Here is a 12439-nt window from a genome sequence, read left to right as displayed (position 1 = left end):
CCACGCTGATCCATCAGTAAGGGTTTGGAGCAGAACTTCTGAAGAGACGCTTGGTTCCAAGCTGAGAAAGAGGGATTTGGGGTGGGGAAGGTGGTGTGGATGGCCCACAACAAGCTCTGTGGGAGCCTGGGAAAGTCAGGAGCCCACAGCTTCGGGATTAGAGCTGAGGAGTGACAGGTCAGAAGAAACCCTTGGAGAGTGTCCTGCTGAGAGTGGGAGCAGGTTGCTCAGAACTGCCTCCCATTGAATTTTCCATGTGCAAACTGAAGCAGGGCCAGCAAAAGCCCTGAGAAGGTGGAGAGGGCTGAGGCACAGGGTGCAAGAGGAGAGGTGAGGGCTGCTTGCTCAGCCTGGAGAAAAAGGTGGCCAAGTGCTGGGCTGATGCTGCTTTCTCACAACTTGGTGGTTACAGGGGAGTTGGGCTCAGGCGCACAGTGGGGCACGAGTTGCAGAGAGGGAAATTCTAACTGGGTAGAAGGAAAAAAAGATCTCACGGTTGGGATAGTGAAGTGCTGAACAGTGGACTGGGAGAGGCAGGGAAATGGTTGTCTTTGGGACCATGAAGTTCAACCAGACACATGGAAATGTGAGGGGGTAGGGCCAGGACATGTGGGGAGGGGATGTGAGTTAATAGGGTATACGGGCACTGGGGGAGGTGGGGATGTGGGACAGGAGATTGAGGAGCAGGAGGCGAGGTGATGAGGGGACCAAAGGCCAGCAGAGGAGAGGGGGCAGCCATGGCAGCTCTGTGGGCAGGTGGGGGTCCTGGGGGCACTTGGGGTGGGCCAGGGGGCTGGTGGCCCCATCTGCTCTGTGGCACCAGGGCTGGGGGACCTCTGGCTGCACAGTTTGGTGGTCGGTGGGCTCCAGGTCAGGAGCACAATGGGGACAGGGTGGTGTCACCCCTATGGGACTTTGGGTGTTGTTTCTGCCACCCAAGGGCATGTGTGGGGGCCCTGTTTCACCTTGGGCTCTGGAAGTGAGTGAGGTTTAGATGGGTCTGATGGTCCAGAGCCCCCAAAACAGGAGCTCTCCAGGATCACTTGGGGTTTACAGCCCTGCTTGCACTGCCCAAGAGGGGGAAAAACTCCTGGCAGCTTCCACTGACCCCACTGCACGTCCTGAGTGGACCTGGCTGTCCTTGTCACCCTGTCGCACGGCTCCGGGGCTCGAACCTCCCTCCGCCTGGACCTCTCCCGGCCGTGGCCACGTGTCCCATCTGGGCTATAATTACCCGGACACATTCCTGGGGGGTCACAGGAGCTTCCCGGAGCGGCGGCAGGCGGTAAGGGGAGACAAATGCATGGCACGGCAGAGCGCGGCATTCCATGTGGCAATGCAGGACACGGCATGCATTGTGCTGCACGGCACGAGGACACGCCGCATCGTGCAAAGGCAGTGAGACACGCGTGGGGCACCATGCATGACGGGGCGGGGGGTGGCAGCGCGCAGGATCCTGCAGCGCGAGGATCGGCACAGCCCAACGTAGCGCGGGTGAGAGGGCACACGACATGCGACTCACAGTGCCGTGTGTCGCGACGTGACTGGCAGTGGGTGGGAGCTGCTCCACGGACAGGTGGCTCTGCTGCTGGTGGAGCACCAGGAGTTTCCACCGTGAGGCAAAGTTGGGGCTTCTGCTGCAGGCTTTGACTGGGGCCAATGGGCCGAGCTATGGGGCTGTGGCTTCAGGTGGGGCAGCGGTGTTGGAGGTGGGGCAGTAGCTTCATCCTGAGGGTTGGGCGGTGAGGCAGGTGAAGGACATCAGCCTCAGCTATGGGGCAGGCAGCACGGCCTGTTGGTCTCAACTATGGGGCTGCAGCTTTGCCAAGGGGCATGACGCTCAGCTATGGAGCAGGAGCAGTTCCTGGTGGCCTCAGCTATGGGGCAGAGGCTTAGGCGATGGGGCTGATGGTTTCCCTACGGAGCAGTGCCAGCAGCAGGACCCCATGTCCCCAGCCAGGTCCAGAGGCTCAGGCTATGGGGTGGCACCCTGACCTCCCTGCTCCGTGTGTTCCCACAGGCGAGATGTGGGTTGCAGAAGGTCCAGCTCCAGCCCAGTGGCACCTGCAGGACAGGACCCACGCCGGACACTTCCTGGCCACGGCCGACCACCTCCGCACCGCTGGACAGCTGGTGGACGTGGCCGTGGGCCCGGAGGGTGATGTGGCCCATGCTGTGGTCCTGGCATCCATCAGCTCCTTCTTCCTCCAGTTCCTGGAGGGCAGGACCAGAGAACTGTGCCAGGGCCCCCTGCCCCACGTCCCGCTGCCGCCCGGGGCCACGCTGTGGGGCTGGCGGGCTGTGCTGGCCTTTGCCTACGAAGGAACCATGCCCCACGGCCGGGAGCAGGAGGTGGAGGAGGCTGCCCGGGCACTGGGGGCTCCACGGGTGGTGGCTGCCTGTGCCCCACGGCTGGAGGGTGACCCCCAGGAGGGAGGTCTTGAGCCTCTGGAGGAGCAGTGGGAGACACTAAGAGCCATGGAGCAATTGCACACCAGCGGCTTGGGCTGCGACCTCCAGCTCCAGGCAGGGGACGAGGTCATCCCAGGTGAGCCGGGGCTGGAGAGGGGTGCAGGGCACACCAGGGCAGCCAGGCGGGGATGCTGGGGGTCCCTTAGGAGGGGGACAGGGCACACTGGGACACCCCATGACCGGGATGCTGGGGTGGGGGTCCAGGCAGGGAGAGGAGCCAGGGATGCCCATGGGGCTGGTCCCCTCGGGAGAGTTGGGGTTTGGGTGGGGGCAGAACACTCGAGGGGGACTGTGCGTTGCGGAGGGTCCCCTGCTGTCCCCCCTGTAATTCCTCCTTCCCCTTAGTTCAGCGCCTGGCCCTGAGCTGCTCCTGTGACTTCTTCCGAGCCCTCTTCACTTGCCCCATGCGGGAGGCCACCCACGACCCCGCTGCCCCGCTGGCCACGGGGCTGTCCCCGGCCGAGCTCCGCCTGCTCCTCTCCTTCGCCTACACGGGGGCTGTGGCAGGACCATGGCCCGCGGTCCTGGAGGCGGCTGAGACCTCCCTGCGCTACCAGGCTTGGGGGCTCCTCACCCTCTGCCTGGATGTTTTTACCCGTGGGTTGACCCCAGAGACGGGTCTGGACGTGCTGGCCTTCGCTGTGGCTTATGGGCTGGCCCAGGTGGGCCGTGTAGCGGAGGACTACATTTTGGCCACGTTCCCCAGCGTGGTGGCCACACCAGCCTTCCTGGACCTTCCTGCACACCTTCTCATCCGCCTCCTCCGCTCTGATGGTCTCAATGTCCTCCATGAACTCGAGGCCTTGGAAGCAGCATCCCGGTGGCTTATGGTCAATGGAGATGGCCAAGAGGATCTAGCCAAGGAAGTCCTGTCATCTATTCGCTTTGCCCTCATGTCCGGCCGGGAGCTGAAGAGGGTCCCATCGGTGACTGCTGGGGTAGCTGACCCTAAGGTCCTCCACGAGCTCGTGGTAGCGAGTTTGGCTCCCATGGCCCAGCTGCCGTGTCGAGTGCGTTCCTGGCAAGAGGTGCTGGTGGTTTGTGGTGGAGACAAACTGACAGCCAACCTGGCTGCCCGGAAGCCCAGTGAAAACCTCTGGTTTGCCCACCGCTACCTCAGTGCTGTGGGCCTGGTGAAGAAGGTGGAGTGGAGGGCACTGGGACACTTTCCTGATGGCCCACGCTTCCGCCATGCTATAGCTGTGGTGGGCAACATCCTCTACGTCCTGGGTGGAAAGCGCTACTATGGAGTCCGTGACACTCTGGCCAGCGTCTACAGGTGAGATCTGCAGAGGACCTAGAGGTGCCATGTGGCACCAAGACATCAGAGGAAGCGTTGGTGGAGCCAGAGCTGCTCCATCAACCCAAGGCATTGCGGGATTGCAGCTGGCCAAGGGGCCTTAAGGCCATCTAAGATAGGTTGAGTGTAGGATTGGGAGATTCCCTCCCACTTGGGGTGTTACAAGGTTTTTGGGGTAGGGCAGGAAGGCTCCTGTCTGGAGATGCTGCAGGACATTATGGGTTTAGTATTGCAAGAAGGAGGGGATATTGCCATGCAAGGGGACTCATCTGGAATACTGTGTCCAGTTCTGGAATCCTCAACATAAGAAGGAGATGAAACTGTTGGAACGGGTCCAGAGGAGGCTACAAAGATGATTGGAGGGCTGGAGCACCTTCCCTACGAGGACAGGCTGAGAGAGTTGGGGTTGTTCAGCCTGGAGAAGAGAAGGCTCAGAGGAGACTTTATAGCGACCTTCCAGTACCTGAAGGGGCTCCAGGAAAGCTGGAGAGGGGCTGTTCATAAAGGCTTGTGGGGGTAGGACCAGGGGGAATGGGTATAAACTGGAGAGGGGCAGATTTAGACTGGACATTAGGAAGAATTTCTTCCCCATGAGAGTGGTGAGGCCCTGGCCCAGGTTGCCCAGGGAAGCTGTGGCTGCCCCATCCCTGGAGGTGTTCAAGGCCAGGTTGGATGGGCCTTGGGCAGCCTGAGCCAGTGGGATGTCCCTGCCCATGGCAGGGGAGTAAGAATTAGATGATCTTTAAGGTCCCTTCCAACCCAAACTATTCTATGATTCTATGACTATGTGGCCCCAAGACATTATGGGATTGGCTGTTTGTTGGTGGGTTGTTGCCCTCAGCGGTGCCGGCATCACCTCATGGCACTGCAGGGAACAGTGAGTCTCTTGCCCGCTTTGCCTCTCAAATACAGGTATCAGCCCATGGACAATTCCTGGGAGCGCCTGGCCAGCATGACCTGTGGGAGGAGCTACTTTGCAGCCGCAGCACTTGGGGATTTCATCTATGCCCTGGGGGGCTGCTCGGGGGAGCTCTACTGCACAGACACCGTGGAGTGCTACGACGTGGCCAAGGACACCTGGAGGTGAGACTGTTCCACGAGGACCTGCTTTCCTTTGCCCTAGCAGCTCCTTGCACTGGCCAGTGGTGCCCACTGAGTGGCCTTGAGCCTCCAATGGAGAACAGGCCTACAGCGGCCTTTGGGAGAGGTCTGCTGGGTGCTGAGCAACTATGTCCCTTGATGGTCGTTGGGTGTTGGCCGGTGTTGTCTTTTGGGTGGTAGAGGAGTTTTTGGCCAATAGTATTCCCGGAGGGTCTGTTGGCCATCTGCCAATGACACGAGTCACTCAAACATCTTCCAGCTATGTTCATTAGGTGCTCTGTTGAGTGTTGGCCAATATTGTCTATTGAGGGAGTGCAGTGTGGGTTGACCAATGGTGTCTTCTGGGGTCTACAAAGTGTTGAACAGTGATGCCCCTTGGGCATCCATTGTGTGCTGGCTGATGGCACCCACTGGGGCTCGTTGGGTGTTGGCCAGCATTGCCTGCTGAGCAGTCAACGGAAACGTTGCTCATCGAGGAAATTCTGGGCAGGCAGTCACCACGAGGAAGCCCTGCTTAACGTGCCCTTCACCCCCTCCCTCTCTCCTTGCCCAGGAGCTGCCAGCCCCTGCCAATGGCTCTGTGTGGGCTTGTGGCGTGTGCCTTGGATGGTGCCCTCTACGTGTCGGGGGGGTGTGATGAGGCGGGCCAGTGCCAGGCGTCCCTGCTGCGCTACATCCCAGGTGCTCCTGCCACGGTCCTGGCCCCCATGAATGGCCAGCGAGCCGGGCACATCATGGAGGAGGCAGGTGGGCAGCTCTATGTGGCCGGGGGGCTGTACCAGGGGGACGGGCAGACTGGCTACAGGGACCAGCTGGCCTTTGAGGTCTACAGCCCCAAGCTGGACATCTGGGTCCTCCTCAGCCCCCTGCCCCAAGCCCACGTAGTAGGGGGTGCTGCTGTGTTGGGGGGGGAACTGCTCGTACTGGGAGGGTACAGCCATGAGACCTACCGGGACACACACTTGATCCACGCCTACCAGCCAGGCATGCGGCGCTGGATCACACGGGGCACCTTGCCCCATGCCTATACTGACCTCCAAGCCTGTGTCCTCACTTTACCCCCTGCCTTGCGTGGCCCCAGATGCCTTGAGGACCCCTTGACATCATCTGACAGCCCCAATAATATTTAGGGAGGCCTTAAAAGCTCTACACCCCACACTGGGATCTCCAGGTAGCATCCATGGGCACCTCTAAGAGATGAAATTGACCCCAGATCCCTTTCCCAGAATGGGTTCTTCCTGTGATTTCCAGCAACCTCCTACCCTTGGACACATGGCTTAGATGGTGAGGGTACTGTGGGGCTTTCCACACTGCAACCCTGCATTCCCCTGCCCCGAATGCTTCACCGGGAGCTGGAGATTCCCCAATTCCCACCCCTCTCCTGGGTGAAATAAATGTGGCTCCTGAACTATCCACGTGGGTCGTGTTGTTTCTGCTGGGGAACCCAGACATCCAGGAGCTTCTTGCAAGGGAGCAACAGCCTGAGTGTCCTGGATGGGTGGTGGTGCGGATCAGGGCTGCCCACATTCCTGTGTCGCCTGGGGAGCAGTGAGTGGAGGGCACTGGGGCTCTGGGTGCATTGGGCACAGGGAAGATGTGCGTGTGTCTTGGGTTTGAGAAGCATCTTGGGTGCTTGGGAGATCCTGAGGGAATAAGAGAGTCTTTGTGGTGCCAGGGTTTTGGGGTAGATGGAGGGTACTGGGGGGTCCTGGGGGCTTTGGTGTTCCTAAGTGGTTCTTGGCATCCTGGAGTGACCTGGAGTGCTTGATGTGTGGAGACAGGGAGAATCCTGGGCATGACTTGCGAGAAGAGGTGGAGGTAATGGAGGTTCTGGGAGCTATGGTAGTACCTGCGATACCTTTGGGGAAGGAATTGAGGATCCTGGGGTGTGTATGGGAAGGTTGCAGGTTCTCATGGCTCCCTCAAATGGTATTTTAGATGGGTCTTATGAGCACTGAGCAGCGGGGATAGTCCCACCCCTTGGTCTTTGCTCCTCTTGACCCAGCCCAGGCTTCTCTTTCTCTCTCTGGTGCTGGGTGCACTGCTGGGCTCACCTTTCTGCTGACCCAGGCAGCGCAGCGTGGGGCCCTTTGACTCCACCAATGACAACGTCTGTCACCTCACACCTCCCGAAAGGTTTGGGTGACTTCGCCCCCTGGACATGTTGTCGTAGTGTGATCCCTTACAAGTCACATCCATCACCCCCCAAAGCCTCCCGTCCTCCTCCCCCATTTCCAGCCACCCGCAATGGGTCGTGCAGAGGTATCGACATCACCGTTTCCTGAAGTGACTGCGTGACAGTGGGACATGCAGAGGAATGCTGTTCCCATGTGATTCAATCCCACATTTGGGACAGAAGTCAGGAAGCCGGGTATAGTGGAATTTTTCCTCTCTATCTTCACCATTCCAGGCACTGCAGACAATTTTGTCCTTCCTGTACCCATGTCCTTCATGGGAGGTCAAAGAAATGAAACTGGCACCCATCTGAAATTCGGGCAAGAGAGAACATTTATTTTGTGATTAACAACCTCACACTGAGCCGGGAGCAGAGCACATCTTGATGAGCATTGCTGGGACAGAAGCAGGTGGGACACAGAGCACAAAGCCAGTCCTGCTTCCCCACACTCACCCAGAACCAGGCAGCGTCAGCCCCAAACCGTCACCAGCTGGAGAACATCTCTCCTGCCAAGTGCCCAAGGAATTATTTCAGATCTAGAAACCTCAGGGTGTGTGGGAGTGACACCAGGGGAAAGAGCTGGCTGGCTTTCTCCTGGGTAAGCAGATCTTCCCCCCGTAAAACAGGGGTATGCGAAGCAGAGCCGTGACCTCCATCTCTTTCTCCGAAAGCACAGAAGCATTTACAAGGTGTTGCCAGCGTATTTCACTCTGACGTCCCCGATGGCCTCGACACCCCTGTCCAGGCTGTAAACAGAAGGGGTCCTCAGGGAACTGAGCTCTGGGACAACGACCTCTCTGGAGAAAGGCTTGGACAGAGTGTTCTGAGGACCATGGTGGATCCACAGCTCCTTTGTGGCACAGAAGGAGGAACTCGCAGGAGGACTGCGCTGTACCCCCAGGTCTTTAATTGTGCAGTAAGTGACTTCAGGACACAAAACTACTTCCTTGATGGTACAGAACATGGGGCGCCGGAGGTGGCTTTCGAAGCTGCTGAAATGCATTGCAGAGCTTCCTGTTGACTCCCTCCACTCCAGCAGCGGATACTCCACTGCTTGGGTCTGTAGGGACTTGCGCCAGGAGGGCCATCCCACCAAGCAGACCCATGCCAGACAGCCTGCTAGAACCAGCATTGTCAAGACCAGCAGAGCCAAGGAGGCCAGGTAGAGTAGCCAGTGCAAGAGGCAGCAGTGTCTCAGCACCCACTGCCCCCACTGTGGACCCTCCCCACCCGCCCGCAAGCGCAGCACAGGTGCTGCCAGTCCTGGGGTGGAGCAGGGGCAGAGGGGACGGGGTGCAGGTGGAGAAGGCTCAGGCTGGGTGATGCGTGTGGTGGTCAGGGCAGCTGCTGACGTTGGGGCAGGGGTGATGGAGACCATTGGCGTGGTTGGCATCAGAGGAAGAGATGAAGATCTGACAATGGAAGAGGTCTTTGGCATGGCAGTAGGAGGCACTGTCACGGAAGTGGTGGAAAATGTGTCAGTGGACACCATGGGAGGGACATAGCTGTTGGCAAGGGTGGTTTGGCCATGGCTGCTGGTGTTGGGAGGTCTGGTGCTCGCCGTGGCTGGCAGTGAGGTGGTGAAGATGAGGGTGGTGAATCTGTGTGGGGTGCTGGTGGGACCAACAGAGCGAGTGGTAGCAGCGCTGGGTGTGACAATGGGACCGGCTGGTGCAGGACTGGTGGCACTGGGAGCTCTGCTGCTCGCGGGCGTTGCAAGTGCAGTGCTTGGGATGAAGGTGGAGCTATAAGGGGTACTGAGGGAAGGTCTCATGGTAGCGAGCAGAGGCCGGTCAACAGCATGGGTCACAGTAGCGTGCTCTTCATGGGTGGATGGATGTGGGGGCAAGAGGTTGGTCATGGTAGCTTTCTCCACCTTTTCTTCCCCATCACCGTAGCCATAGTCTTCCTCCTCATCTGCGTCCCCTGTGCTGCCGCAGTTGTCCTCAAAGTGGATAACAGGCTTCCGCCAGTGCACACGAGGGCTGTGGCACAGCACCTTCTCCGGGGCGATCTCCACCTTTGTCTTCTCCAGGCCTCGTTCGGGCTGATAGACAACGTCACTGTGCCGCCGGATCCAGGTGCGCAGGTAGTGCAGGTTGCAGTCGCAGTGCCATGGGTTCTCAGTGAGGAAGACGTACGCAAAGAAGTGTCCCTCAGGGAAGAAGTTGGTGGGCAGAGTCCGCAGGCGGTTTCCTGAAAGCCAAAGGGTCTCCAGATCGTGCAGATCTTGCAGCAGCTCTTTGGGGAGCTCCTCCAGGAGGTTGTCCGAGAGGTCCAAGTCCTTGAGTGCCTTCAGCCCTGCAAAGGCATCCTGGGGCAGCGTCTGCAGCTGGTTCCCCCGCAGGTCCAGGTCCTGGAGCTGTGGCACAGCACGGAAAGCCTCTGGAGCCAGTGTCACCAGGCTGTTGTGGGCCAGGGCGAGGCGGGTGAGCCCGGGCAGGCCCCGTAGGTCGGGCAGGGCCACCAGCGCGTTGCGAGAGAGGATCACCTCCCGCAGGGATGGCAGCGGGGTCTCGGTGTCCAGAGCTGCCAGCTCGTTGTCAGACAGGTCGAGGTCCTGCAGCTGGTCGAGGGGCAGGAAGGCAGCGGTGGAGAGGGACACCAGGCGGTTGGCGTTGAGCAGCAGGATGCCGGTGTTCGTGGGCAGACCCTGAGGCACTGCGCTGAGAGCCTGCCCCGTGCAGTTCACCTCCAGGATGTCCTTGACCTTGTTCATTTCTGATGGGCAGGGGTCGGCAGAGCTGGCTGGAGGCAGAGGGGCCAGGACGAAGAGCGGGAGCAGGACAGGGATCCACATAGCCTGGAGGGGAGAGCCAAGAAGCGTGGGCACAGGCAGGCATGCACCTACCTGTCACCTTTCTTCCCACCCAAGCACCGTTCGCAATAGAGGTGGCACCCCCTGCCAGACCCTCTGGGGACCCTCTGAGCCCCGTAGCTCCTCCCTGGGTGGGTGGAAGGAAGAGATGAGTCCCTCACCTATTTGACCTTATCACTGTCTACAACTGTCCGAAAGGAGGTTGTAGGGAGGTGGGTGTTGGTCTCTTCTCCCAAGTGGTAGGTGATAGGACGAGAGGGAATGGCCTCAAGCTGCACCAGGGCAGGTTCAGATTGGACAGCAGGAAAAATTTCTTCACTGAAAGGGTTCTCGGCAGAGGCTTCCCAGGGAGGTGGAGGAATTACCATCCCTGGAGGTAAAGACAGGCAGATGAAATGTTTTGGGATATGATTTTGTAGTGGACAGGTGTGGTTGGTCTTGATGTTCTCAAAGGTCTTTTCCAACCTATGATTCTATGATTGCTAGCACCCATCCTATCATCTCATCCTTGGAGGGCAAGAGGCTCGGCAAGGAGACGCCATGTCTGCCCTTTTGCTCACCTCGTCCTCCTTCTTAGGAGGGAGAACCTGATTCATACAGTGCCTCCTCCACCGGCATGGCATTGCTGCCCTCACCGCTGCAAAAGCAATGGCTCCATGGTGTTCACGTTCCTGCAACCCCACCTGCACCCCAGCTCGGAGCAGTCGTGTGCTGGAAGAGGCTCCCTGTAAATGTTGTTACCCAACACCAGCTGAGCCCTCTTCTTGACTCAGGTTCACAAGGTAGGAGCATGAATCCTCCGAAAAGAGCTTCCCCTGCACAGGCGTGGCTCCCCGAGTCCCTGGTCCCCTGTGGACACCCCTCCCTGGGACTCACCCGTGGACTCTCCAGTGTTTGCCCTCCACCCGCTTTGCCTCCCCCGTGCCCGAGGACCGGGTGCAGCCCTTGGCAGTGCCCACGACAGGGCTGCCCCACCTGCCTCTCAACGTGCCCAGCTGTGGGAAGGGACCTGTGGCTTCCTGAGCGTCCAAAGCCATCTCCTGTCCTTGAGCACAGCCTTCGCTTCAGCTGCACGGCCACACCACCACCTTCTCAGACAAACCTCAACCAGAAACCGGCTCCATAGTTTCTTGCTTCTGTGCAGTAAATGAGGGAGGGTTGGATGCGTGAGGAGCCCTTGCATGCTCTCCTCGTCCCCCAGGCTGCACCTTTTTACATCCCAAGAAAAAGGTCCCTCACACAAAGGTGTGCCCTTCCTCTGCAGCTCTTTCTCAGCAGCCACCAGCGAGAAACAGGTTCTACACATTACCTCAGCGAGTTGTCCGTGGTGTAGATGAGGGATCCTTCCCTTTTGTCTTGCCAGGAGAAATGGAGATGGCTCTTCTGGAGAGCTGTGAGACAGCTTTAAAGTTTGTGGGAGAACCCACAGCACAGACCAAGAGAGGAGATTAGAAGCAGAGGAAGGAGCTCGGTTTTGCAGTTCCTCCTGCTGGCTGCTCCTGCAGCCGAGCTGTCTCCGCTTCCCTGACCTTTGGGTCACTGCAGAATATGTTGGGCTGCAGAGCTGGAGGGTCACCCAAACCCTGCAAGGGGAGATGCTACAGAGGGGAGATGCTGCCTTTCTGTTGGTTTTCCATTCTCTGGATTGTGGTGGGACAACCCTGGCCAGCAGCTGAGCACCCACCAGCCGCTCACCCACTGCCTCTGTAGCGGGATGAGGAGAGAGCTGGAAAAGTGAAAGTTAGGGGGAAAAAAAAACCCTTGTGGGTCAAGATAAAGACTGTTTAATGTGAAGGAAAGAGAGAGAGAGAAAAAAAAATAGTTATTCAAAAGCATTCACTCACCACCCACCATCAGCAGACCAACGTCCAGACAGTTATTGAGCAGCTACGTCTTGGAAGAACTCCCTCTCCTACTTTTATTGCTGACCGTGATGATATGTGGTATGGAACATCCCTTTGATCCAACGTGGTCAGCTGTCCCTCTCTGTCCCCTCCCCGCCCCTCTCACCCCCAGCTCACTCGCTGCAGGGGTATTTTAGTTCAGTTTGTGGTAAGAGGGCTGGAGGCAGCAGCGGGGGCAGAACGTGAGGAGCTGCCTTTTGGCTCTCCGTGAGTGATTTCCAATAGAAAGAAGGGAATAGGAAGAGAGCGAGGAAACTTAGCCCTGGCCTTCTCACAGGATCCCAGGGACTAAGTCTGCATGTCGGTTTCCCCCTCCACAGCACTGCTCTTACCCCTTTGGACCTAAAATATTCCTGGGACCTGAAGCATTCCTGACCCCACCAGTCGCTTTTTCCATGCCGCAGCCCCATGTTCCCAACTCACAGTCCCCACATTCCCAACTCACAGCCCCCACATTCCCAACTCACAGCCCCCACATTCCCAACTCACAGCCCTTGCTCATGGCTTCTGCCTCGCTGTCTCCCTTTTCCAGGGGGATGAACGCACTAGGACACCATGAACCTTCAAAAGGTCCTTCACCCCACCTGCTTCATTCCCTGAAGGAGGAGGAGCAGAAGACTGCGCCAAGCCTTGCGGAGGGGGAAGGCGCACACGTGCCAGAGGAAACG

At 58.7% G+C, this 12439-nt stretch overlaps 2 protein-coding genes across 7 annotated transcripts; one reads left to right on the top strand and one right to left on the bottom strand.

The window, feature by feature from the left end:
* The first annotated feature begins 815 nt into the window (after positions 1 to 815).
* On the top strand, positions 816 to 6268 carry KLHL33 (kelch like family member 33). Of its 4 annotated transcripts, none has more exons than XM_054050257.1 (5): positions 816 to 1285; positions 2021 to 2548; positions 2818 to 3751; positions 4685 to 4855; positions 5427 to 6268. In XM_054050257.1, the coding sequence occupies exons 2-5, from the start codon at positions 2026 to 2028 to the stop codon at positions 6001 to 6003; spliced, it is 2205 nt and encodes a 734-aa protein (XP_053906232.1). In that variant the 5' UTR covers positions 816 to 1285; positions 2021 to 2025; the 3' UTR covers positions 6004 to 6268. The 4 variants fall into 4 exon arrangements, with proteins under 4 accessions (XP_053906232.1, XP_053906231.1, XP_053906230.1 ...); XM_054050256.1 differs by having other exon boundaries at positions 816 to 1395; XM_054050255.1 differs by having other exon boundaries at positions 816 to 1398.
* A 1113-nt stretch (positions 6269 to 7381) lies between these two features.
* GP1BA (glycoprotein Ib platelet subunit alpha) lies at positions 7382 to 11585 on the bottom strand. Of its 3 annotated transcripts, XM_054050160.1 has the most exons (3): positions 11177 to 11291; positions 10029 to 10237; positions 7382 to 9852 (listed from the first exon to the last, which is right to left on the bottom strand). In XM_054050160.1, the coding sequence occupies exon 3, from the start codon at positions 9847 to 9849 to the stop codon at positions 7732 to 7734; it is 2118 nt and encodes a 705-aa protein (XP_053906135.1). In that variant the 5' UTR covers positions 9850 to 9852; positions 10029 to 10237; positions 11177 to 11291; the 3' UTR covers positions 7382 to 7731. The 3 variants fall into 3 exon arrangements, with proteins under 3 accessions (XP_053906135.1, XP_053906136.1, XP_009565301.2); XM_054050161.1 differs by lacking the exon at positions 10029 to 10237 and having other exon boundaries at positions 11177 to 11585; XM_009567006.2 differs by lacking the exon at positions 11177 to 11291 and having other exon boundaries at positions 10029 to 10682.
* Positions 11586 to 12439: the final 854 nt, after the last annotated feature.

Source organism: Cuculus canorus, chromosome 27 (assembly GCF_017976375.1).
Source record: "Cuculus canorus isolate bCucCan1 chromosome 27, bCucCan1.pri, whole genome shotgun sequence".
NCBI lineage: Eukaryota > Metazoa > Chordata > Aves > Cuculiformes > Cuculidae > Cuculus > Cuculus canorus.
Note: the sequence above shows the minus strand (reverse complement) of the source record. Positions and strands in the feature narration are given on the sequence as shown.